General features: G+C 40.4%; 2 protein-coding genes across 3 annotated transcripts in view; one reads left to right on the forward strand and one right to left on the reverse strand.

The window, feature by feature from the left end:
• Nucleotides 1–1427, forward strand: part of katnal2 (katanin p60 subunit A-like 2) — a 59494-nt gene extending 58067 nt beyond the window's left edge. For both annotated transcript variants that reach the window (XM_039759659.1, XM_039759660.1), the window contains one exon: nt 495–1427. In XM_039759659.1, coding sequence (XP_039615593.1) covers nt 495–631 — 137 coding nt within the window. In that variant the 3' untranslated portion in view covers nt 632–1427. The remainder of the gene's footprint in view (nt 1–494) is intronic.
• A 5328-nt stretch (nt 1428–6755) lies between these two features.
• hdhd2 (haloacid dehalogenase-like hydrolase domain containing 2) lies at nt 6756–26362 on the reverse strand. Its single transcript, XM_039759666.1, has 7 exons — nt 26221–26362; nt 22595–22722; nt 21980–22188; nt 18393–18477; nt 16416–16632; nt 12576–12639; nt 6756–6955 (listed from the first exon to the last, which is right to left on the reverse strand). The coding sequence occupies exons 2-7, from the start codon at nt 22693–22695 to the stop codon at nt 6852–6854; spliced, it is 780 nt and encodes a 259-aa protein (XP_039615600.1). The 5' UTR covers nt 22696–22722; nt 26221–26362; the 3' UTR covers nt 6756–6851.
• Between the last annotated feature and the right edge of the window lie 292 nt (nt 26363–26654).

Raw genomic sequence — 26654 nt, forward strand, 5'->3', positions numbered from 1 at the left:
AATAATCTTTTTCACTGTAGAATGATGAACTTCAAATTGTTTGCAAATGGCCTCCACAATTCCCTGATTGATGGGCAGCAACAGTCGCTTCTCCGAGATCATTCCTGATGTCTTTCCTCCTTGGCATTGTGTTGACACACAACTGAGTGCTCCCGACCAGCAAATTAATCGAGTGCATTTGATTAGCAGCACCAGGCCGCTACTCACTCTCTTCATTTCTGCAGACGCAGTTAAGGATGAACTTCACTTTTCACACACTGCTTCTACATTTTGGCTTAGTTTTTGTTAAATAAATACTGACACGGTGTAATATGTCATGCATTGTTGTATTTACCTCATTTTAAGACCTGCTAAGGACCTGATGATTTTCTATTATGTCCTGATATGTAAAACCTTAGCACTGAAAAAGGGTGTACTTTCTTTTTCTGACTGGAGATCTCTGTTACATTTGCAAATCTAATAAAAATGAGTTTCTGTGTTTTCTGTTTCTGCAGGCAAAACACTGCCAGGTATCAAACTCGACACGGTGACGACCCGCGATTTCCTGGATGTGATTGCGCACACAAAACCATCTGCTAAAAGTTTAACTGACAAGTACACCGCGTGGCAGGAGGAATATGAATCTGTTTAGCCTTCTGTTCACGCAATATGAACTTCTGGAGGAAAGGACACGTCACATTCACCTCCGAGAAGAACCGGAAACTGCACCTGTCTGGCTGCACTTTATTTTCCAGATATGGACTGATTTTCAGGCCAGTTTTTCATTTTAGATAACCAATTATGTTCTAGACAAGTTCAGAAGGATCACGTCTTTTAGAAAGTTTTCGTGCCCTAAGCACAGACAAATCATGCCTGCTGCCCACTACTTAAACCCATGTACGAGAGTAAGTCAAAAACATCAAAAATGACGCGGTGGCCACAACAGACAGACGTTGACGCATTACAATACGTTCGCGATGGCCGCGGTTCACAAGCTGTATGGCCCACCCAAACAAAATTAACACAGAATCACGGATAATTATTGACATAACCTTATACATTAAAGGAAGGTTAAACGTAATGCAGTACTTTTTGTGCGAGTATTGAAATGTGTAACCTTGATGTCATTCCGTAGCAACTTGTTAATTATAAGGGGGCTGTTACCCTCGAGAATGGTGGGACGTGCTGTAACACTGGGCTGTTACGCTTGACAATGGTGGGATGTGGTGTAACATGGGGCTGTTACGCTTGACAATGGTGGGACGTGGTGTAACATGGGGCTTTTGTGCTCAAGAATGGTGGGATGTGGTGTAACATGTGGCTGTTAGGCCCGAAAACGGTGAGACGTGGTGTAACATGGGGTTGTTACACTTGGAAATGGTGGGACGTGAAGTAACATGGGCCTGTTATGCTTGACAATGGTGGGACGTGGTGTAACATGGGGCAGTTACACTCAAGAATGGTGGGACGTGGAGTAACATGGGCCCGTTATGCTTGACAATGGTGGGACATGGTGGGCAGAAGTGTGCAGAGAGGCTCCATACCCTCGCTTCAGTCTTTGCACAAACGGTTGTTATTGTGTTCTGCCTAACAGTATGTGGTGCGTTGTTTCTAAACCAAAGATAAAACTAATTTTGTGCTACACCATGAGGGTGACACAGGCTTTTATTTCCTAAGAGCAAACTGTATTTTTTTAAAGAAGTCGCATTTGTGCTTATCACAAAATTGAAATGTTTGCCTCAAGGGAGGATCTACTATGAAACAAATGAAGCTTAAAACTTAAGGGCCCCCAGAAGCAACTTTAGGCCACATTACTTAAACATTTGGGTGTCTACTTAAAAAAAAAAAACAATAATGGGTAATTCAGTGCAGCAATTTCAACCAAAATCTGAGATTTGGTAATTTAATTTTTCAAACTTTGTGGTGATCTGTCATGGAACAACTCCATTAAAGAAGATAACGGCGATTACCCCAACCTCATTGCTGGTTGCAAAGGGGCCCCCATAACAGTTCAAGCTATTTATTTCTGAAAAAAAACAAAAAAATCTTTTACGCCTTCAGTTGCTAATGTTAGGTTTGAATACACAATGGGAGGTCTGAAAATCAAAAGTACACCTCATGAGAAGAGCTTAGGAGTCGTAGTGGACTCGTCACTATCAACTGCCAGACAGCATTAAGAAGCCATTAAGAAGGCTAACAGAATCTCGGGTTATATAGCGCCTTGATGTGTGGAGTACAAGATTTTTTTTATATAATAGAGAGATCAGTCCGGCTGTTTTTTTTTTCCTAAGAAAATGATGATAATAATATATTAAAAAAAAAAAAAAAATGGTGCCATGTTAGCCAATATAAAAACAATACTTTTTTGAAGTCATTCAAATTATTATTTATACTTCTACAATCAAAATCTGAAACCCACCAACAATATTAAGGACATGAGGGAAGCTTAAAGGTGGTTAGAGAGGAATACAGCAGATAAGGTGAAAGGCAACCCAAACAGAATCTTGCAGTATTTTAGGAGTAAAAGAACAGTCAAGGAGGAGATGAAGTGCGTCGGGAATAGTAAAAGGGAATTATAAATGCATACCGTGAAATAGCGGTGCTCCAAACTTGAATTTTTCTGAGGACTTCACATATGAGGAAGTGGATATCCTCCCAGGTCAGGTCCGCTCTTCTCTAGTTGACAAAATGCGTCTCCTTCCTGGGCGGTGTGATGGCTGAGTGGTCTAATGGTGTTTATCCTTGTGTATTATTGTTTCTACAGATGAACATTGAACCTTCAGGTGTTGTTCCCAAGGATGAACCACACTTGTGGAGGTCCACAATTTTTTTTTTTTCCTGAGGATTTGGCTAATTTCTTTTGATTTTTCCATTAGGTCAGGCAAAGAGACAGTAAGTTTGATGGTAGGCCTTAACCTCCATCCACATGTTGACTCCAATGAGGAAATCGGAAAGCCTAATACCTAATTGTCTAAAGGCTTCACATCATTTTCTGGAATTTCCCAAGCTGTTTAAAGACACAGTTAGCAATGTGTGACCCACTACAATTGTGATATACTGTAGTCAATAAAAAGTGAAATAATCGGAGGTAGTTGGAAACGACTTTTACCCTGCACAAGGTAGACGTCTTAAACGATATGCCAAATTTATAGTTTGTTAGTATAAAATCGGTGGATGGCTTATAAAGTGAGTTTTGAAGAATTCTCCTCAAGTGTATGGAAACTTCTGACTTCAACTGTAAATTCAAGAAAAGAATATCTTAAATAAAACTATGAAGCAAAAAATGTGCAATGCACAAACCCACATGAATACACCGTGACGGCGATAACTAATTAAACAAAGTTAAGCACAGACGTGTGTGTGTGTGTGTGTGTATGATTATTTACAAAAAGTCCCTGCCAGTACTCCACAAGACAATACACACTAAATCAGGGGTGTCCAACTCCAGTCCTGGAGGGCCGCAGTGGCTGCAGGTTTTCATTCTCACCCATTTTCCTAATCATTGACCAGTTTTCACTACCAATTAACTCCTTTTCCTTCATTTTAATAGCCCTGTTTCTAAGGATTTAGTCCCCTGAATTGATTCGTTTCTTCGTTAAATGGCAGCCAAACAGAAATGAGACGTGAAACGAGCCAACAGATGACCAGCTAAACTGGGATTTCAAACTCCAACCAGTGTTAATTAAATGTGTTATTTAATTCCACAGCTTGTTGCTGCTCTTAGTCTGCCACTGCAGTCATTTCCAAAACCGTTGAAGTTTTGGTGACCTGAGAGATCAACCTTAATGAGACCTTCACCTTTCCTTATTTTCACATATTGTGAGATGGGCACAGGTGAGCTGGTCACGTGGTAGCTCATTATGTGTCTCATTTTTATTTGGCTGCTAATTAAGGAAAAAAAGACAACTAAGAGGCCTGAGTCAAGTTAATTCAAATTAAGGCAAAAAGAAGTTCATTAGCAGCTAAAACGGGTCACTAATGAAGAAGATGGTTAGGATGAAAACCTGCAGCTACTGCAGCCCTCCAGGACTTGAGTTCGACACCCGTGCACTAAATGCTAAACAATCAGAAAACACAACCCACTTTCACAAATGTCACAAATGGGAGGATCAAAATATGAAGAGTCTTCTGAAATTGATGTAAAGTTTGTCCTACCGTGATGTTGATGATTCTTAATAGATGGTCCACACTCCATGGGCGATGTCTACCAACCCTAACAAAACCACACAGACAAGCCAGGCGCAGAACACAGCGGGCAAATCCAGGAAAAAAATAAGCGGGAATTGTAACGGGTTTGCTGCAGTTGTGAAAGTGGAATAGTAAAAAACACAAAAGACAATTCTTCTGCTTCTTGTGGCCTCCATTTTCAACCCCACACCTCATCTTCCATCTCCCAGCAGCCCGAGGGTCTGCCTAGTGTTGCAGTAATTCTGAGGCTGCTGGGAAGTGAAGTTCTTTTCAGGCAGCACTGCTACAACTTCAAATCAAGGGTGTATGAGAACATGAGGGCAACCATTATGAAGGATATCAGGGCGGCTAAAAGGCAGTCGGAGAGGAATACAGCAGATAACAAAGAGACGACCCAAAGAGATTCTTTCAGTATTTTAGTAGACAAAGAACAGTCAAGGAGGAGTTGAAGTGTATCAGAAATAGTAAAGGGGAATTAAAAAATACAGACTGTGAAAGAGCAGATACTCTAGACTTGTATTTTTCTGAGCTCTTCACGTGTGAGGAAGCAGATAACCATTCACTGGTAAAAGGGGCAACTAAGGAGGTACTGAGTGAAATTGTAGAGAGAGAAGAGCAGCTGTGATTAAACAGGCTGAAATCAAAGAAACCACCAGGACCAGATAATATTTACCCTCGAGTTCTTAAGGAGATTTGTGAGTGCAAATATAAACCCTTGATGCACATTTTTTTTAGGAAGACACTGCACACTGGGGCAATTCTGAAAGGACTGGAAAATGGTAAATATTATCCCGTTATAAAAACGATGACCAGGCAGATCCATGCAACTATAGGCCAGTAAGCTTAACATGCATCACAGGAAAATTAATGGGAGGAATTATGGTAAAATTTTTAATGAATTAAAACGAGCGAGGTCTTGCAATACGAGTAGTACATTTACGCTTTGTCTACTGAGCGTCACGTGATCACAACTGAGCTGATGGTCCTAATCTCTTTCTCGCTGCGGGATTGTGGGTAATCGTCTCCCATTCTCGGTCTCAGTCGGCGTGCCTCACTCATATAGTCAACATCCGTATGAGCGTATATGGTTTACTATGGCATTGTGACCACGTGTGTGTGACGTGCGAGTCCCTGTCTTGCACCCAAAAACACAAAGCTGAGTCTCAGTACTTTAGCAACACCAGCTTTATTCAGCTTGAAACTGGAACAGCACGGATATTTATTGTAGCGTGTGATCTGCCACTAACTATACACAGACACAGCAATCAGGCAGGGTCATGACAAGGTTAGTGCCCAAGTAATCCTGTGCCCACATTTATAATGTTCCTTGTATCACCCATCAACGGCAGGTGCTTACAGCATGTCCGCGATCGACTCAGATTCGCTTTTACTGCAAACTGCTACAGCGCTGGTAGCTCGTGTCGTCCCGTTGGGTGGAATCCCAAAAGAGTTTAGAAACTCACTCACACCAGCCATGATTCTTTTCAAAGGTAAAGCGCAAGTTAATTTGTTTTATTTATTTTTACTTTATATTTTGTATTAATCATTTTTATATGAATAGTTTTGGGTCGTGTAACGAATCGTCTGAGTTTCTATTATTTCTTAAGGGGAAATTCGCTTGGATTACAAGCACATTTCTGGAAAAAATTATGCTCGCAATCCAAGGTTCCACTTGTATTAAGGAAAAGACTGAGCAACACCTGGCAAGTAGAGGAGTTTTATTGAACAGTCAGCACGGGTTCAGATGAGGGAGGTCATGTTTTACCAACATCCTGGAATTCTATGAGGAAGCAACAAAAACGTATTATTTATCTTGAGTTTCATAAAGCATTTGATAACGTGCCACATGAGAGGTCAGGCATCAAACTAAAAGAAGTGGAAGTTCAGGGTGTGGCGTGTAGATGCATAAGAGTTGGCTCAGAAACAGGAGGGTGATGGTGTGAGGAACCTTAGCAGAACTGCGTTATGTATGTGAGTGGTGTTCAGCGGGGGCCACTGCTATTTTTAATATTTATAAATGACCTGGATAGAAATAGAAGTAGCAAGCTGGTTAAGTTTGCAGATGATACCAAGAAAGGTGGATTGGCTGATAATCTAGAATGTGTTGAATCATCCTGGAGGGACTTGGATAGCAAACTTGTAGAATCGGTGCACAGTCAGAAGTGATTTGTGATAGATGAACACCTGCATGAGTGAGAGGGAAGGTCTATAAAATATTAGTGAGACCACCTATGCTGTATGGTTTGGAGGCGGTGGCCCCAACGAAAAGACGAGAGGCAGAGCTGGAAGTGGCGGAGTGGAAGATGCTACGATTTTCGTTCAGAGTACCGAAGGTAGGCAGGATTAGGAATGACAACACGGGTACGACAGTTTGGCCAGATTGAGACTGGAGGTAGAGGAGAGACGAGGGGTCCATCAGGAAAAGAATGTTCAGGATGGAACCGCCAGGCAAGAAGAAAAGAGGAAGGACAATGTGTAAGAGACAGGGATGGATGGATGGAGACAGTGATCCCCAGTGGCGACCCCTAAATGGGAGCACCCGAAAGAAGAAGGAGAAGAGAATCAGTGCACACTCCGTCACGGAACAGTAGGTTTTAAACATAACTTAAAATCATTAATTTATTCATTTCTATTGGCATTGCCATTATCACATTCCAACATCAGCACAATTTTGATGACAATGGTTAGCTAAAATTTTTCAGTATGTGATCCACTGCTTGTGGAAAGTTCTCACAGGTTACGTAAGGTCCTGGGTTTATTTTTCCTTCGTCTCCTTGTCTGTATTTTCCTGTTAAGAAAACAAATAATAAATATATATATATATATATATATATATATATATATATATAGCAGTTTTCTAATAAATAACAGGGACTCTGGTGTTAGCATCTAAATGTAATACAACATTACCAAACCTGCATAATTCACCTTCAAGGCTGTGTCAGCCTGGAGCCTATCCCAGCACCATCGGGTGCAAAGCAGGAGCCAAATCTACTGTACACAGACTGCCAGGCCAGCTCAGGGTCCACTCACACAAAGTCCATTTGTGACCACTGGGACTCTACATAGGCACCATTTGTGGGAATGCAGGAGGAAAACCAGAAGGTATGCAGGTGCAGGGAGAAGGTGCAAAGTCAACACACACTGTGATCAGGATGCTGGATCCACGAGTTACGCACTGTAGCAGCGTGTCGCCAACCTTTAAATGCACAGTGCCTATGAAAAGTATTCACCCCCTCGAAGTGTTCAGATTTTATTATTATTCAACTCTGAAACTCAGTGGATTTAATTTGATGATCTCGTAACTAAAGGCTGAAATCGAGTCTGTACGTATAAAACATTCATATTTTATAATATACTAATGTGACCGCACAATAATCCAAAACAGATTTGCAGGAGAAATAGAAATTCAGTGCCCTTCAGTGTTTGGGATGAAGAACCCTTTTTCTTTGATTTGCCCCTCTGCTCCACAGTTTAAAATTACAAATCAAACAATTCAGACGTCGTGATTAAAAGTGCACATTGCAGACTTTCATTTAAGGGGATTTGCAGACATTTCGGTCACACAACACGTTTTCTACACGGTGCCCCCCATTTCAGGGCACATGGCAATGGCAGGTCAATTACAGCTGTTGTCATATTTAATCCTTTGTCGCGTATCCCTCACATGCAATGACTGCCTGAAGTCTGTGATTCACAGACATCACCGGGGGCTTAGGGTCTTCTCTGATCTGCCAAGCTTCTAATACAGCCATCTTCAGCTCTTGCTTGTTTTCTCTTCAGCATATGGAAGACCTGCTCAGTTGGATTTCAACTGGGTGACTGGCTTGCCCGTTCAAGAATGATCAATTGTTTAGCTTTTACAAATTCCTGAGGTACCTCAGCCGTATGTTTGGCTCCTTCTCTTGTTGTAGGAAGAGCAACAACAACATTTATTTATATAGCACGTTTTCATACAAGTAAAAAAAAAAAAAGAAGTGCCGTCCAGTGAGTTTAGAGGCATTGACTGCAACTTGAGCAGATCAGATGTTTCTCTACACCTCAGTATTCATTGTGTGACAACCGTCAGCAATTCCATCGTCAATGGAGAGAAGTGTGCCAGGACCTGTGGCAGCCATACATGTCCAAGCCATAAAACCCCCAGCACCACCATGTTTAACAGATGAGGTGGTCTGCTTTGGATCTCGGGCAGTTCCTTTCAATCTCCACACTTTGCTCCTGCTATCTCTCTGATGAGGTTCATCTTTGTCTCGTCTATCCACAAGAACTTATCCCAGAATTCTCTAGGCTCTTTGAAGTAATTTTACACAAACTGTAATCTGGCCGTCCTGTTTTTGTGACTAGCTAGTGGTTTGCATCTTGCAGTGTGGAGTCTGTATTTCTGTTCATGAAGTCTTCTGTTAATAGTCGTCTCTGACACACACACACACAGGCCTCCTGAAGGCTGTTTCTGGTCTGCCGGACAGGCGTTGGGGGCTTTTTCTTTACTATAGAGAGGATTCTTCTGTCATCAGCATGCCTACCAGTCCCTTTGTGATTACTTTGCTCACCAGTGTGTTCTTTCTTCTTCATGATATTCCTGACAGTTGATTTTGGTCATCCTAAGGTGTTACTGATGTCTCCAATGGTTTTATTCTTGGTTTTTCTGCCTCATAATGGCTACATCAACTTTCATTGGCACAGCTCTTGTCCTCATGTTGAACAATGGCAACCTCAGACTCCAAAGGATAGAAGCACACTGAGGTATCTTAAGAAGTAATGAAACCCAACTGAGTGATCACAAGTACCTGTGGCGCCAATTGTCCCAAACATGATGGGGGTTGGCTCATGTAAAGAAAGTGTTGTGTGACCAAAATATATGGAAATCCCCTTAAAGGAAAGACTGAATTGTTTGATTTGTAACTTTAAACTGTGGAGCAGAGGAGGAAATCAAGGAAAGAGGTGTCTTTGTCCCAAATATTATGGAGGACACTGTGACAATTGTAGTGGTGTAGACTACAGCTAGTTCATGACATTGTGCTTACAAATATTCAAAATACAGGGTGGCACAGGGAAATGGGAAATTTTCAATTGACATTCAATGCACAAATAAACACATTACAAAATACATTTAACGATGAACTGTATTGTACAGGATATGTAATTAATGACAGCTCATTCAATATTCATTTAATGTTTCCAAGAAAACATCATGAAGGTGTTGTCCATTTCTCCGTAAACATTCTGACAGCCTGTTGTGGAAATTCTACATTGCTCAACGTAACATGTCAAGGGGAATGCCAGTGACTTCTTCTTCGATCCTTCTTTTTAGTTCAGCAATGATTGCAGGACGTGTGCGGTACACTTGGCTTTTCAGATATCCCCACAGAAGAAAAAAAAAAAAATCACAAAAGGTGAGATCTGGTGATCTTGGAGGCCATGGAATGTCACTGCCTTCCAAATAATCTTCGAATAGCTGCCATCTATTGTTGGGCAGTATGCAAAGTGGCTCCTCTCCTATTGAAACCACGTTTTCGATATTCAGATGTGCAAAGTTTTGCAACCTATGCACAAAAAATGTTTCAAGCATAACAACATACCAGTCGGATATAACTGTGGTTGCAATGCCCTCATCATTTTCAAAAAAGTAAGGGCCTATGACACCATGCGATGACACAGCATACCATACTGTAACCTTGGTGCTGTGTAATGGACGCTGGTGAAGCTCAAAAGGATTTTCCTGTGCCCAGTAATGGAAAATCTGTTTCTTAACATATCCGTTAAAATGAAAATGGGCTTCGTCCGACATCCACAAGTTGTAAAGGAAATTGGCGTCCTTGTTTACTTTGGCCAACAATTGTTCACAAAACCTTTGACGCAACACGTGATCATTGGTTTTGGGTTCCTGCACAGTCTGCAATTTGTAGAGCTGGAACTTTAGCTCATGCAGTATTCTTTGCACGCTTCATCACCCAACTGTAACGATGATGCACGTTGTTGAACACAGCGGTGAGGGCTCCTCACGATGGCAGCTCAAACAGCCTCAATATTCTCTGGTGTGTGGACCATTCGAACACCACCTGGGGACTTCTTTTTTTCAGGCTGAACCAGTTTATTTGAAATTACACACCCATGTTGTAATCGCATCAGCAGACGGGACACGATAATAACATCCTAACTGGTGATGATGCCAAAATTCCTTTTGCGCAGCAGTCACACTATCACCATTCTTATAAAAGGCTTTCACGGCGAACGCTCGTTGCACACCACTCCACTGCTCCATTATAGCTAATAGCAAGGGCTTCTAAATGAGGTCACATTGGTCCCAAACAACCCTGGGGTGTCGGCAACACCTACCGTATGTACTTGTGGATAAGTTCCCACGCGGATAAGTCAGGACTTGATTTTACAGTATAATTTCTGGTACTTTATAATGACGGTCATATAAGTCGAATGTGGTAAACTCACACTATTGGTCCAAGAGATTATGATCTGCTAACACCCACCTCAGAGAGTAACCACGGGCTCTTTTTCCACATTTTGTTATGTCACAGCTTTATTCCAAAATGGATTAAATTCTTTTTTTTTCCCTCAGAATTCTACACACAACACCCCATAATGACAACGTGAAAAAAAGTTTACTTGAGGTTTGTGCAAATTTATTAAAAATAAAAAAACTGAGAAAGCACATGTGCATAAGTATTCACAGCCTTTGCCATGAAGCTCCAAATTGAGCTCAGGTCCATCCTGTTTCCCCTGATCATCCTTGAGATGTTTCTGCAGCTTATTTGGAGTCCACCTGTGGTAAATTCAGTTGATTGGAGATGATTTGGAAAGGCACACACCTGTCTATAGAAGGTCCCACAGTTGACAGTTCATGTCAGAGCACAAATAAAGCATGAAGTCAAAGGAATTGTCTGTAGACCTCCGAGAGGATTGTCTCGAGGCACAAATCTGGGGAAGGTTACAGAAAAATTTCTGCTGCTTTGAAGGTCCCAATGAGCACAGTGGCCTCCATCATCCGTAAGTGGAAGAAGTTCGAAACCACCAGGACTCTTCCTAGAGCTGGCCAGCCATCTAAACTGAGCGATCGGGGGAGAAGGGCCTTAGTCAGGGAGGTGACCAAGAACCCGATGGTCACTCTGTTAGAGCTCCAGAGGTCCTCTGTGGAGAGAGGAGAAACCTTCCAGAAGGACAACCATCTCTGTAGCAATCCACCAATCAGGCCTGTATGGTAGAGTGGCCAGACGGAAGCCACTCCTTAGTAAAAGGCGCATGGCAGCCCGCCTGGAGTTTGCCAAAAGGCACCTGAAGGACTCTCAGACCATGAGAAACAAAATTCTCTGGTCTGATAAGACAAAGATTGAACTCTTTGGTGTGAATGCCAGGCGTCACGTTTGGAGGAAACCAGGCACCGCTCATCACCAGGCCAATACCATGCCTACAGTGAAGCATGGTGGTGACAGCATCATGCTGTGGGGATGTTTTTCAGCGGCAGGAACTGGGAGACTAGTCAGGATAAAGGGAAAGATGACTGCAGCAATGTACAGAGACATCCTGGATGAAAACCTGCTCCAGAGCGCTCTTGACCTCAGACTGGGGTGACGGTTCATCTTTCAGCAGGACAACGACCCTAAGCACACAGCCAAGATATCAAAGGAGTGGCTTCAGGACAACTCTGTGAATGTCCTTGAGTGGCCCAGCCAGAGCCCAGACTTGAATCCGATTGAACATCTCTGGAGAGATCTTAAAATGGCTGTGCACCGACGCTTCCCATCCAACCTGATGGAGCTTGAGAGGTGCTGCAAAGAGGAATGGGCGAAACTGGCCAAGGATAGGTGTGCCAAGCTTGTGGCATCATATTCAAAAAGACTTGAGGGTGTAATTGCTGCCAAAGTGGAATCAACAAAGTATTGAGCAAAGGCTGTGAATACTTATGCACATGTGATTTCTCAGTTTTTTTATTTTTAATAAATTAGCAAAAACCTCAAGTAAACTTTTTCACGTTGTCATTATGGGGTGTTGTGTGTAGAATTCTGAGGAAAAAAATGAATTTAATCCATTTTGGAATAAGGCTGTAACATAACAAAATGTGGAAAAAGTGATTCGCTGTGAATACTTTCCGGATGGGCTGTAGATGTTAAAAAAAAAAAGTGTCAAGTGTCGCATTTTTGAACAGGCGTATAAGTCGGGTCTGATTTTATGATTGATTTTTCAGGTTTCAAGACCTGACTTATACGCGAGTATATACGGTAGTTCCAAAATTTCCCATTTCTCTGTGCTACCCTGTATTTATATTTCAAATAATTTATTCCTTTCACTGAAGGGGTCTCTGGTTATATTGTATAAAAATCCCCTCTCTTCACTTTGTAACCATTCAGCAGTCAGACATTTGTGCCACTCTCTCAGACTTTGGCTACAGTACTTACCAGTCTTTACTAGAATTCCCTGCATTCCAGCTGCCTGTGCTCCACCAACATCATCTCTTGCATCCTAAATATTAAAAAAAAAATCAGTCAATGCATTCATTGGATTGGGAAACATCCTCTTGCCTAATGTTTAGCATTAAAGAAAACATATCAGTTACAAAAGCTGTTAGAATCAGCCTATGCATTCCCCAGATAGTGTCCATTTACACTTACTGTACATTTGTGGTGTTACATTCTTTGTTAAAATAAAGGTATAGAATATATGGCTTACAATATTCAGGGACAAAAAGAATAAATGACAACTGAGACTTCTTACATCATGATGGGCTTTGCATATTTCACCACTATATGGCCTGGACACTCCCTGTGTTGATGTGCATGCCATATTCTTCCAGGAATACTCTTCCCCAAAAAAGTTACTTACCCCATGTAGTTTGTAGTGATGGCTAAGAAAACATTTAAATGCTACATTTTCATGCATTGAAAATGGTGAGAAAGAAGTTTATGGCATTATACTGTATAAGACCAGTAACAGCACACTGCACGTTACACTTGACTTGAGCATTCCTAGTTTTCATCCTCTTTCTCTGTTCGTTTAGTATTCGTTTGCTCAGAGGTTGATGCGCTTGCTGCTTCCTGAACAGCTCTTCTTTTCTCCACCCTAGCGGCCCACTTCTTCTCTTCTTCCATTACGTCTTTTCGTGTTAAAACTGATTAAGTTAGTGTTTGTGTTGCAATTACTTTGTACGTTTTCTTTAATTTTTGACTCTTCAATCTGCCTCAAGAATGATTTATGATATGAAGAGGTAGGGGAAGTGACGGCGAAGGTGGTAGGGATGAGAACGGTGCCCGTACGCATGTGCCACATGGTCGCCCTGCTGGCCACTGTCGAGAGTTGATTCTACAATAAAATAAAAAAATTTAAAAGAGGAATAACCTTGGAGGTCAATCATTACCCCGTAAGTGGATAGTAGACATCACATAGCATATGTGAACCAAATTTCATGTCAATAGTTCAAACGGTTTGCGAGCTACAGGTGATTTAAAATCCTGGACAGACAAACTAACAGCCACGGTAGAAGTATTATACAGGGTGGCACACGAAAAAACCAAACCATCTGAGACTCCAACGTCGACGTACATTTCTTAGCCCGTACATGAAACGAAAGATGTACAATACAAAAATGTGTACTTACTGGTTAGAGGAGGTGCTGGAAATGATTTCCTTGTGTCAATGCACTTCTCTGCATGTAGCAACATATTGTCATAGACACAACACAGCTCAGCCTCTTCAGTTTTTCCAATTTCACTCCAAATATTGTCCTTCAGTACCTTTAATTTCTTTGGATTATTGACATACAATTTTCCCTTCAGATTTTCCCACAGGTAAAAGTCGCAAGTGGATAGATCCGGTGATCTCGATGGCCACAAACCTTTGCTGACAGTTCGTTCCTCTGTGTGGACGTTGTGAATTCGAGAAAGTGACTCACGAGAAGTGTGACATGTCAGTCCATCCATGTCACGATAGCACCCGCCTGTATAATAGCTTGAGCCAGCCGGTCGGAGACAGTTCAGTTTTTCGTGTGCCACCCTTTATAAGAAGACAATAGCGACCAGTGCTGTACAATACCAAGCAAAGTAAAAAAAAAATAAAAAATACACATGGAAAAAATGTAAAAAAAAAAACTCACATCACTCATGTTGCATAATCCGCACGTTCGTTATATAGTCGTATGTTCAAAATGTGAAATGTGAAAAGCAAGCTTTTTTGTACAGTAATGTTAAATATTTACTTCTAGAATTATCAGCAGACTTCATAAACAGGAAACCTCAAGCCCAGAAGGACTTTATGAGTTGAAGATCCACCTCCCCTCAAGAGTCCTGTCTTCAATTCAAAAAGTCACATTACACGACTTCTAGTTGGAGGATGTGTCAGACGTGAGGAACGGCAGCTGCTCATCTCGTTGCAGGCGCATGTCAATTTACGAGACTAAAATTGCTGGGCTTGTCAAACTACTGGATTAGGTGTCAACTTTCCAGCGCAGTTCCACATTTCCAAAGCATTGTGAGTTTGCCCCTTTTTCTGACCACCTGTCATGTTTTACCTGAATAAGCTGGTTTTGTACAAAGGGATCGCACCAACAGTTGCCACCTTCTCACCAAGCTTCTTGCTGGTGGTCTTGTAGCCAATTCCAGCCTTGTGAAGGTCTTGTCCCTGACATCCTTTGACAGCTCTTTGGTGTTGCCTATGGTGGTGGTGAGGTTGGATTGGAAGAAATTGATTCTGTGGACCGGTGTGCTTCATACACATCACAAGGTTAGATCAGAAGTATCTGTGATTGATCAACGGATTGTAATCTGTGGGCCACATGGGCACACAGCCAATCAGTGGGAGCCAGAATTCTGGCTGGGTTGTTGGAGATCAAATTCTTATTTTTCTCAATGACATGCAAATCAATGTATAACTTTTATGTAATGTGTTTTTTCTGGATTTTTGGTTGATACTCTGTCTCTCTCCATTAAAATGAAACTACCATAAAATTAGAGACTGTTCATTTCTTTGTAAGTGAGGAAATTTACAAATTCAGCAGGGGGTCAAATAATTTTTCCTCCACTGTATACCCAGCATCCAACACTGTAGCAGATAACATTTTCTGTTGTAGAATATTTAATTTCCCAGGAGGCTAGATGCTTTACATTTACTCAACATATTAATAAATAATAATACATTTTATGTATACGGCACCTTTCCCATGCTCATGCTCAAAGTAAAGATGGGAAGATGGTGTCTTTCTTTAATAGTCTTAAATAAACAATATTCAAATATTATTATTATGCACTTGTTTCTACCATGAGAATGTGTCAGGAATATTGGCTTCTGTGTTTGTGTATGCTCTTAAATGATCTTTGTACAGTGTGGTTAATTAATGTCATAATGTCCTACTGTACATCTATCTAATGCTTTTAGTTTAATATGAAATGTTTAAATGCTTTTGTGAACAATTCTGGGATCGGTGTATGGGGCATAACTTTGTACTAAACGAAGAGCAAATATTTGTGCAATGCACAGATGTATTTCAAATGCAGTACTATGTGTTGCTTACCTTTTCGCTTTACAAGTAATGTAAATGTGAACAGCTCACGTAGCTCAAGATACCATCAGCTAAGTAAAAACTAGTAATATTTAGTAATAAAGTAAATATGTGCTGATTTGAACCCACTCGCACAGTGATTCCCAACCACTGTGGTGTCACGACCCAGTTTTTCACATGCCAGTGTGTTTGCAAGCCACTAGGGGAGGGCACTCTGTGAATTTAGCACAATCTTCAAAGCGGGAGAGACCCGCTCGATCACCAGAACATCAAAGCATGAATCAGGCCCGATCATCAATGTTTTTCCTCATTGGTAAATCATGCATGATCGTCAAAATGGGGTTTGGGGAGCTCCTGTAGGTACAGCTGCCACTGTCAATCGAGCAAAATCGTCAATGATTTCCCTCCTCTGTGAATTGTGAACGGGGTTGGAGCAGCTCCTCCAAGATTAGCTGCGCTCCACCTATGATGCTACCGCTGTGAATCGAGCACAATCACAGGAGCAGTGAGTGGGTGCGGGCTTTTGTCCGGGTTCGGGAGCAGCAACACCTGTAAAGGCACCAAAGGCAACCACAGCCCACAGGCTGGGAACCTGTGCCCTAGCATAATTATATTACTGATGTCAACTTGCTGTAATTATTAAGTATTTTTGATGCCTTGTCTCCAAAGCCAAGGAAGGTATCTTTGTTCATCAACACTAACATGCAAAAAAAAGTTTTACTTAACATATATGAGGCCCAATACATACATCACCAATCATAATGGCTTCCTCTGGAGCACATCCAATGCCTCGGAGAGCCTCAAGAAAGAACGTTTTTTCTGGCTTTCCGACGACTGTGGCTGTGCAGTCAGTAGCATATTCCAGACCAGTAACAAAAGGCCCAGGTCCCAGGGCTAAACCGTCTTTCCTCTTATAGTATCTAGCTTTGTGGATTGCAATCAGTGGAGCACCATCAAGAATTAACCTAAAATGAGAAGAAATTGATGTGTAAGACTGTTTCATCTCCAAACACAAGATATTTATACTGATATGCTTTGAATTGAAGTGCTGGCAGAAAAACGAGGCCTGTTTTACAGAAAAGCATAGCCTGCCGTTTCTCAGCATGTGTTTTAACATTATGTTTTACTAGCCATGGTACCTATCAAAGACAGGTACTGGAATAAATTTTAAAATATTTGGTATCTTCTAGCCTTTCGTGTTCCTTCAGCTCCTTTCTTTGGTATTCTCATGAACCTTTCTTGACCGGCGCCCCATCTTTCGAGCACATTCCCATAACGCCTGAATCTCAGACTCAAACAGTCTTTTCTGTACACCTTGCTCGCCTACTGTACAATTTTAAACTTTCCGTCATGGAAGGCGACTCTCAGTATGCCTCCAACACCTTTACTCCACCTTGCGTGTCTCACACTTATGCATCTTCTTTTGAGCGTGTCACCAAAGTCAAACTGACCAATCAGTTTGCTTGGAGGAACTGGACACACACACTGACCTTATCTCTCTATTATAAAAAAAAATCTTGGAAGGAGACAAGACGTGATTTTCTCACAGAGACAGTTACACGTCCCACGAGACGAGACCGTGTACCAAGAGATTTAATCACACCCGCGGCCAGAAATAAAAGACAAAGAGTAGATGACAAAGTAGAACATCATCAAGAATTCAAAAACGTTGGCGTGATATGCATGCAAAGCAGGTTAGAGATAATGGAAGTACGAAAATTCGAAAGTCTCAAAAAAAGGATAGTAAAGATTGCATTAGCAGAAACATACAGAAATTATTGCTCTGTGAAATAATGGAACATCGAAAAGAGATCAAAATATATTGTTCAGATTTAAACTAAGTCGGAGACTTGTAAATCGGCTAATTTGTGTTGCCATCAGGGAAAAAAAAGTTATGTTTTTTTCCCAATGAAGAGGCGTATCTGCGAGAATTAAAAGATTTGTTGTTTGGCGAAAGTGAAATCTCGCGAGGGAAAATTTCAAGTCCCGCGAGACAAGAGCTTATGCAAAGAGATTTGTAAAAGTCCTGCCACATAACTACGCACACGGTTCAATCATTTCTCATTTGTGTGAATGCCATTGTCAGACACATTTCTTGTAGAGGGAAAGAAACGATACTCACTCACGGGCAGTTATACACTGCGTTGTCACGATGTAATTCCAAACACGGAATCAAAATTCAATGCGATATTGATGAAAAGGTAAAAGTGAAAAGAGAGTGAATATATGAACAGAGGTGATATGACAGAAGTATGGAGATATTGTTTGGCTTTAAACTTTAAGTCAGAGACTTGTATATTGTCTAATTCGTGTTGCCTCCCAATGAAAAGGCATATCCGCGAGAATTAAAAGTTTTGTTGTTTGGTGAAAGTGAAATCCACATACGCGAGTGGCAGAGATGTGAAGTTGCTGGTGCGTAGTGCAGGCAGTGGGGTTGGCGAGCGAAGCGAGCAGTGGGCAAAGCCCCCTTGTTTTTTTAATAGAAGGTGTTGCTAACCTGGGATAATCATCTGAAATATTTGCTTGCAAGGGTTTTGTCGTGTACACCGCATTCAGTTAGCCCATAAATTTCAATCAGTGCTAGGTTAAAGTATTATCTGATCTTCTATGATAAGAGTTTATTCTGGAAAAAATATCAATATAATATAAGATACATTGGAAAGAAGACATATGGTAAAAAAAATATTTATTGCATTGTGCCAATATGATTCATTATAAAACTTACCGGAATGCTCTGTTCATTGTTTGATAGTTGAAATGCTCAGGGGCTAATCCAATTACAACTGCATTGGGATCACTGATATCAATGCCTGGACAAAAAAGTGTAGATATGAAATATTTTTTACATAGAAATACACTGGAATAGGCGATTCTAATCTTGAAAAAAAAAACATCAAAAGCCTGAGAAGTTCACTTTCAAAAAAACAAAAGACAGATTCTTCTATAACTGAGTTCATTACCACATTAAATGTTTTCAAAGTTGTGTCTACACTACGTAAATTGTTTTTGACACAAATATTAGTTTTTCTTCACATAATTACATTGTGTTTATTTTACCTTTCTAAAGACTCCTTAAGAAATATGAAAAATTTTCAATTCATACCGAATAACAATGTGTTTATTAGGTCAATAAAATGTATAATGCAAATTGACATCTACATATAGGCATGTAATGTTGCAAAGTCTTAAAAATATTTTTGCAAATATGCATTTGTACAAACTAAGTTGGAAAGCACATGCACCTAATATTACCAGAGGTGTGACCAAAAAAAATAAAAATAAAAAAACATGAGAATGCAAGGATTTGCTTTAAAAACAGATGTCTGTATTTCGTTGGATTTTAAGATGACATGGAAAATCATTTTCACCAGCGTCAAATACGACTAGTCATGAATACCATAATATTTCATTTAATTTGTGGTTTATGGTCGCCGAGTACTGCAAGGAAAAAAAAAAAAGAATTCAGTTAATTACAGTTCTTCAAAATATAATTGATCCTATTTGAGCGATGGCCTACCCCAGCACACCAATGCCATCCACCACATCAAATTCAGATTTGCCGAGAGGCCCCAGCTTCTAAATGCAAGTCAGGCATGAACCACGAAAATGGTGCCATTCCAACACAGGGCGTACTCACACATCTCTTTGGAAAAGTGGGAGACAGTGCAAAATCTGAACAGCAGGGCCTAAAGCTGAGAGACAAAAGAGTTAGCCATTTGGCCCTCACACTAGTGTTTTGCCAGATTAATATACTAAAAAAGCTATTGGAGTACCTAACGGTTAGCTGTCAGGTTCCAGAAATCCAGAACAGGCTTGCTCTTTCTAGGGTTTTCTCACATATGGATACATTGATTAATCAAATTCTTTCAACTGGCACAATTCGACTCAGTGGCCCTAAAATGATTGCGACATTGTCTTCTACCATCTTGTCGGCAACGCTCTAACATATATGGTGCAGGCTGCATGCACCGATTAAATAGTCTCACTCTGTGTCTGTGCTGTCCTAAGGGCAAACTAGAGAACTATAAAATTATACATGCGAGTTATACAGTTGATAAGTTTAAGTTTAAACCAATTATGGGGCAATGTACAGGAAAGTGTTTCCTACCAACAAGGAACAAGGCATACGCATGTCCAATAGTTGAGTTTTTGTTTTATTTGCTGGATGTCACAAACACAACAGGACTCTTGCTCACATTTGCTTATACGTTAAAAAAAAACAACACAGCTGCTTGGGGTTTCTTTTGTTCTGGACGTGCCCCGTCTCTTAGCTCGTCAGAGGACTGCGACTTTGTGAAGTGTGGTCTGGCTTCACCTGTGGAGGCAAAACTTTTTGGGAGGAGAAAAAGAGAGCACTGCTACAGTGGGTACGGAAAGTATTCAGACCCCCTTCAATTTTTCACTCTTTGTTATATTGCAGCCATTTGCTAAAATCATTTCAATTAATTTTTTTCCTCATTAATGTACACACAGCACCCCATATTGACAGACAAAAAAAAGGAATTTTTGAAATTGTTGCAGATTTATTAAAAAAGAAAAATATCACAAGATATCACATGGTCCTAAGTATTCAGACCCTTTGCTCAGTATTTAGTAGAAGCCCCCTTTTGAGCTAATACAGCTATGAGTCTTCTTAGGAAAGAGGCAACAAGTTTTTCACACCTGGATTTGGGGATCCTCGGCCATTCCTCCTTGCAGATCCTCTCCAGTTCTGTCAGGTTGGATGGTAAACGTTGGTGGACAGCCATTTGTAGGTCTCTCCAGAGATGCTCAATTGGGCTTAAATCAGGGCTCTGGCTGGGCCATTCAAGAACAGTCACAGAGTTGTTGTGAAGCCACTCCTTCATTATTTTAGCTGTGTGCTTAGGATCATTGTCTTGTTGGAAGGTAAACCTTCGTCCCAGTCTGAGGTCCTTAGCACTCTGGAGAAGGTTTTTGCCCAGGATATCCCTGTACTTGTGCCACCTCCACCAACTCAAAGCTTCATGATGCTCCAACAATGATGGATGGATTAAAAGGCAGAAGTCTACGTGACCATCATCATCATCAAGCCCTTCCGTGAGAACCCTAAATCCAAAGAGGACTGTTTCATTTATGTGAGGTAGAATGCCCAGAGGGGACTGGTCAGGTGGTCTCATGGTCTGGAATCCCTACAGATTTTATTTTTTCTCCAGCCGTCTGGAGTTTTTGTTTTTCTGTCCCCCCTGGCCATTGAACCTTACTCTTATTCGATGTTAATTAATGTTGATTTATTTTGTTTTCTTATTGTGTCTTTTATTTTTCTATTCTTTATTATGTAAAGCACTTTGAGCTACTGTTTGTATGAAAATGTGCTATAAAAATAAATGTTGTTGTTGTAAATGCCTCTTTGGATGGTGGAAAATATGTTGTCAAAATTATAGCTTAAGTTGTTAGCAAAATTTGATTAATAAAAACGTTCTATATTTTGACTGCAACTGTCATGCAATGTAATTAGTGCCACCCTCTTGAAAACTACCACTTTATGGAGCCATGCAATCCTGTATTAATACCTGTGTGCACATTAAAATGTTTTTTTGTACAATGTACAATTCTCATGACAGTGGAGTAGGTCATTCTTAGCCAGTCTACTGCAGTAATTGCAGTGGAAAATGTGGTTAATATCCACACATGCAAGGGTAAAAAATACCATCGAATACAGTGAAACCGGTATAATTTTGAAAAATACCATGATATAGAATTTTGGTCACACCGCCCAGCACTACCTTTCACCCAAATAACTGTAAGTGCCAACATAACAATAGGCTCCATGGCCATAACACCTGGCAATAATATGTTAACAATGGGCTACCTTAACCTAAGACTACAAAATGACAACATAAAAAAATGTAAACATGGCATATATGAAACAGTAAAAATGTAGCCTAAAGAGAAAAACCAGACAATGGACAGACATTATATATTACACATCACCAGTTCAAGAAATAGTTGGTACACAATAAAGAGGAGACGGTATGCATTCAGTAGTCTCCATGCTCCCCATAACGTGGTCTATTTCCTGCATGTGCAAGTTCTTGTAGCCACACATTTCCATCGATATCTGCTGTTGATGTCCAAGTTTTGGGAGAGAGCGTCAAAATCCAAGAAACGCCAATTAAAAAAACAAAAATTAACTGCCTTCCAGGGCACAACTCTCTTCTGTGACAGAAAACCGAGTCTGGCAACAATCCTACCGACATTTCTGTAGCGCACATAACAGATAAAAGTTCCACAAATACACTCAAAGTTACGACACAAATATCTCGAAATTGGGATTGGAGTAAAAAGGAATACCTTGAAAATCCTCTAGTGCACTGTCTTCGACCAGAAGCAGGGGTCTGAGCTGTTTCTGTTCCACCAAACTCCTTGCTGCACTTAAAGATGTAAAGATTTCATCTTCACGGATATCAAACTCCATCTTTTTCAGTCTTTCAAACAATGTTCTTTTACATTCTTTTGTAGTGTTTGTCACAAATCTCACATTAAGAGAGGAGCTTCTCAACCTAGCATGGCAGAATGAAAATCAGTCACATATCCATATGTCAGTCAGTCATTTTCCAACCTGCTATATCCTAACACAGGGTTATGGGGGTCTGCTGGGGCCAATCCCGACCAACACAGGGCGTAAGGCAGGAACAGATCCCAGGCTGGATGCAGGTTAACGTCATACCCAGGACGGAGTCATTGTAGGTTAAGGGCCTTGCTCCAGGGCCTAATGGAGTGGAATCACTTCTGGCATTTACAGGATTCGAACCGGCAACCTTCCGATTGCTGGCGCAGATCCCTAGCCCTATAACCTATTGGTAAATCTTGGCCTGTCATTTTAGGAAAGCAATTCTGTGTCAGGAATGAGGCGCAACGGTAAACAACGGTGTTGTCAGCACCAAAGAATTGTAGCTATTTTCTTACCGTTGAAGAGCCTCCTGTGCCCCATTGATTGCCGTGTCTTCCACATGCAGAGTGCCACTGAGATCCACCAGCACGGCCTTCAAAGCACGACGGCCAGCCATACAGTACCGACTTCAGGGCGTGTGATCCTGCAATAACAGTCTACTTTAACATGGCCTTTTTATAACTTCAATTTAACTTAATCCTGATACTCTGTATGTTCAATTCTTCATAATAACTATTCATGGTGGCTCTAAAATCGGTACTGACCCCTACTCTCTCTTCTGTTTCTTTTTCCGGTTTCTTTGTGGTGGTGGCCTGCGCCACCTCCACCTACTCAAAGCTTCATGATGCTCCAACAATGATGGATGGATTAAAAGGCAGAAGTCTACGTAACCATCATCATCAAGTCCTTCTGTGAAAACCTTAAATCCAGAGAGCACTGTTTCATTTATGTTAGGTAGGATGCCCAGAAGGGACTGGTCATGGGGTCTCAAGGTCTGGAATCCCTACAGATTTTATTTTTTTCTCCAGCCGTCTGTGGAGTTTTTTTTTGTTTTTTCTGTCCCCCCTGGCCATCAGACCTTACTTATTCGATGTTAATTAATGTTGACTTATTTTATTTTCTTATTGTGTCTTTTATTTTTCTATTCTTTATTATGTAAAGCACTTTGAACTAATGTTTGTATGAAAATGTGCTATATAAATAAATGTTGTTGTTGTAACAGGATAACTAACTAAAAGTCAAGCAAAATGACCCCTTTTACTGGCAAACTAAAAAGATTACAATATGCAAGCTTTCAACGCAACTCAGGCAATCATTTTTGCCTGAAGACGGGGCCTGAGTTGCCTCGAAAGCTTGCATATTGTAATCTTTTCAGTTAGCCAATAAAAGGGGTCATATTGCTTGACTTTCACTACATTCATAATGGCTAACACGGTACAACACCCTAGTACTACAGAATTGACTTTAAAATTGTGTTGCTAGTTTTTAAATCATTACATGGGTCTACTCCTGCCTGTTTATCTGAATTGTGTGTTTTATTTCAGCCATCCACAGAGCTTAGATCTTAGTTGTCTCTTATGGTCCCTCGCACTAAGTGTAAAACTAAGGGGGTACAGCTGTTGCACCTCGTCTGTGGAACTCTTTAGCTCATTACATTAAGGACGCACCTTCAATTAACCTGTTTAAAATGAGACTGAAGACGCGGTTCTGTTCTCTAGCTTTCAGTGACCTTCACTGATACTAATGGTTTCCCTACTCTAAGACATTTTCTTTAACTCACTGCTGGCTGTTTTTCATTTGATTGTACTTTATTTCTATTTATTTTATTTATGTTCACTGTATGCTTTAATATAAAGCACTTTGGCTACAGCATTACTGATGTTGTTTTAAATGTGCTCTATAAATAAACTGACGTGTTATATTCTAAAGAAAAAATCAAGGAATGAGAACTGTATAATGTGCAAGTGAGGTCACATCTGGAATACTGTGTACTGCTTTGGAATTGAGCCCCTATAGTAATAAAGACTATGTAATGTAGGTATTTAAATGTTTCTATTTAGATTGCAATTCACAAACCCAAGGATAACCAGTGAAAGTAATGGGGAAATGCGCTTAACCACACAGTGGATCATGGAGCAAACCACAGAGTCATTTGCAGAAATGGAAACCTTAGAAACTTTTAAGAGGTATCGAAATGGGAAATCATAAAACATCAGTTATTAACCCATCAGGCTGGATGCACTGAAAAGTGTTTTCTCTCTTTTGTCAAACATCGTATCTTTCTGTGCCTTCATTTATAAATACAGCCTAAAAAAATGGTTGAGCAAAAAAAAAAGGTAAAAGAGCCAGAAATAACGTCCTCCGTCTGGCTTTAGCTTTTGTGTAATGCTGCCTGGACGGGCTCTTGTAGTCCTGATATGGATGAAGCAAATCATGGAATTGTATTTCTGTGTGTTCACATCCATTTTCCGAGTACATTTTGCATTAAGAAAAGTTTTTTGTTTGAATGAAAGCAAAAACTTGCCCAAACGATGGTTTTTATCAGATCTCACCTTGAGTATCTCAGTGTTCAAGGATTTTAAACTGATTTGTAATAACTAATGCTCTAAAAACTGGATTTTTAGACACAGTCTATTGGATAAAGTTAGCATCAAAAGCCACAGATACATTTCCGTCCATTTCTCAAACCTCTTTTCTAGTATTTAATCATGGCAAAGCAAAAAAAAAAAAACCACAAGTAGGTTAAACAAGATGCCAGTCCTTTCAAGGGCATATCGATATAAACTCTCACACTGAGCCAATTTACAGTTAACCATTTAGCAGGTCTTTGGTGTGTGTGTGGGCCTAAAAGTGCCTGTACATTGTGGGAATCCCAGGTGGGCTCGCGTTCCTGCCTCCTCTAGTACTCCTGATTGCAACTTGCATGAAAAAAAATCCACTACACACGCATACATATATACTGTATGTTACCGGCAATGTATGAAACGCAGGCAATGTATAGAATGCCGAGGCAGTATATAGAATATCCAAATTATTTTAATATGATATATACTTTCCCTTGGCATTGTATGTAACACCTAGCCATTATATAGAATGACAAATGCTATTTAGGCAAAGTATTAAAAGAGAGTCATGAAAAGGCTTTTATTGAAAAGACATGAAAAAGAAAGTAATACAAAATGAAGTATAGGACTTTCTTATTGAGGAAAACAAGACGTAATAAAATATTAACCTACTTGTTGCAACAAGGAAGGAAAAAATTTTATTTTAAATTGCACTTGATTGTCTTTCGCACAAAAAAGTCAAACTTGAAAAGAGAGTCACGAAAAGGCCATAATTAAAAATTACATAAATGAAAAAAGAAAATGTCAAATAAAATACAGAACTTTATTACTGAAAGAATAAAAGAAAAAAAATGTACCTACTTGTTGCAACAAGGAAGGTCTGAATGGAATTTTACATTGCACTTCATTTCTTTTTTGCATTAGCGGGAGTATCTTATACTTTGCCGGTATGTCTTTTGGCATTGCATAGAATGCCCAGGAAATGTGTGAAATATTAATCGTTTCATACTTTGACGTCCAATTTTCGGCATTCTATATATTGCCTTTCATGCATTGCCAGTAACATATATACACACACACAGAGAAATTTTAGAAAAACGCTATAAAAGTAACTCAAGCAAAATCGTGATGGTGCATGAAGTTTCCCTAAGGGCACACACTGAATGTTGATACACAAACAACAACCGGGACACGCGCATGCCATGTATTAAAAGAGCGACCACGTCAAGTAAGTAATACCAGGACAATAACAAATTACACAACTACGTCTCCGAGGGTTATTAATAATATTTTGCATTCATTCGAAAATTCACAAAAGTACATTAACCAACGTTTTCGACGAAAGCATTTACCAACGAAATCTTTTTGTGTTTTGTTTGTGCAGCTCTCTCAGCAATGCGTATCTATAATAAGGAAATTTGATGCGATTCAACCGGTTGTATGTTCGCTTTAGAAATCAATTCCTGCGCCCTGCTTGCCTGGCATTGAAACCTGCAGCACTAGCGCGAAGTTTTGACGATTAGCGAGGATCGATGGTGAGATGACATGTACCGTGCAAAAATAATGTTCCGCTTTACCTGTAGTCTGCTCCCCAAACGGTGTAATTAAGTTTTCGCTACTTGCAGAACTCAGTGAATGCTCTAGGAATGAATTCTGTCATTTGATAAATGTGATTCGCGAAGCTACTTTGTTTCTGTCGCACGGATAATGACGTCATTCTTGCGCCTGACTTCAAGTGGATGAAGAAGTGATTGACAAAAGAATGATATATCTGAGTGGCTGAATTCCGAAATAATTGACAGATGACCACGCCTATTGGATACGCCCGTTTAACTCTAGCCTGCCGCAATACCCCATAGACGTAGAATTACTACACGCCGCATCACCAGCAGCATCGTACGTCAACGTCGCCGACATATTGCGAGTGGCACTGCTGTGGAGTGAAGTAATGGATAAAGCTGCCTCACGCATGTGCTGCCTGGGATATTACAAACCGCTGTACGCTCCAAAC

This window comes from Polypterus senegalus, chromosome 7, assembly GCF_016835505.1.
Source record: "Polypterus senegalus isolate Bchr_013 chromosome 7, ASM1683550v1, whole genome shotgun sequence".
Classification (NCBI taxonomy): Eukaryota; Metazoa; Chordata; class Cladistia; order Polypteriformes; family Polypteridae; genus Polypterus; species Polypterus senegalus.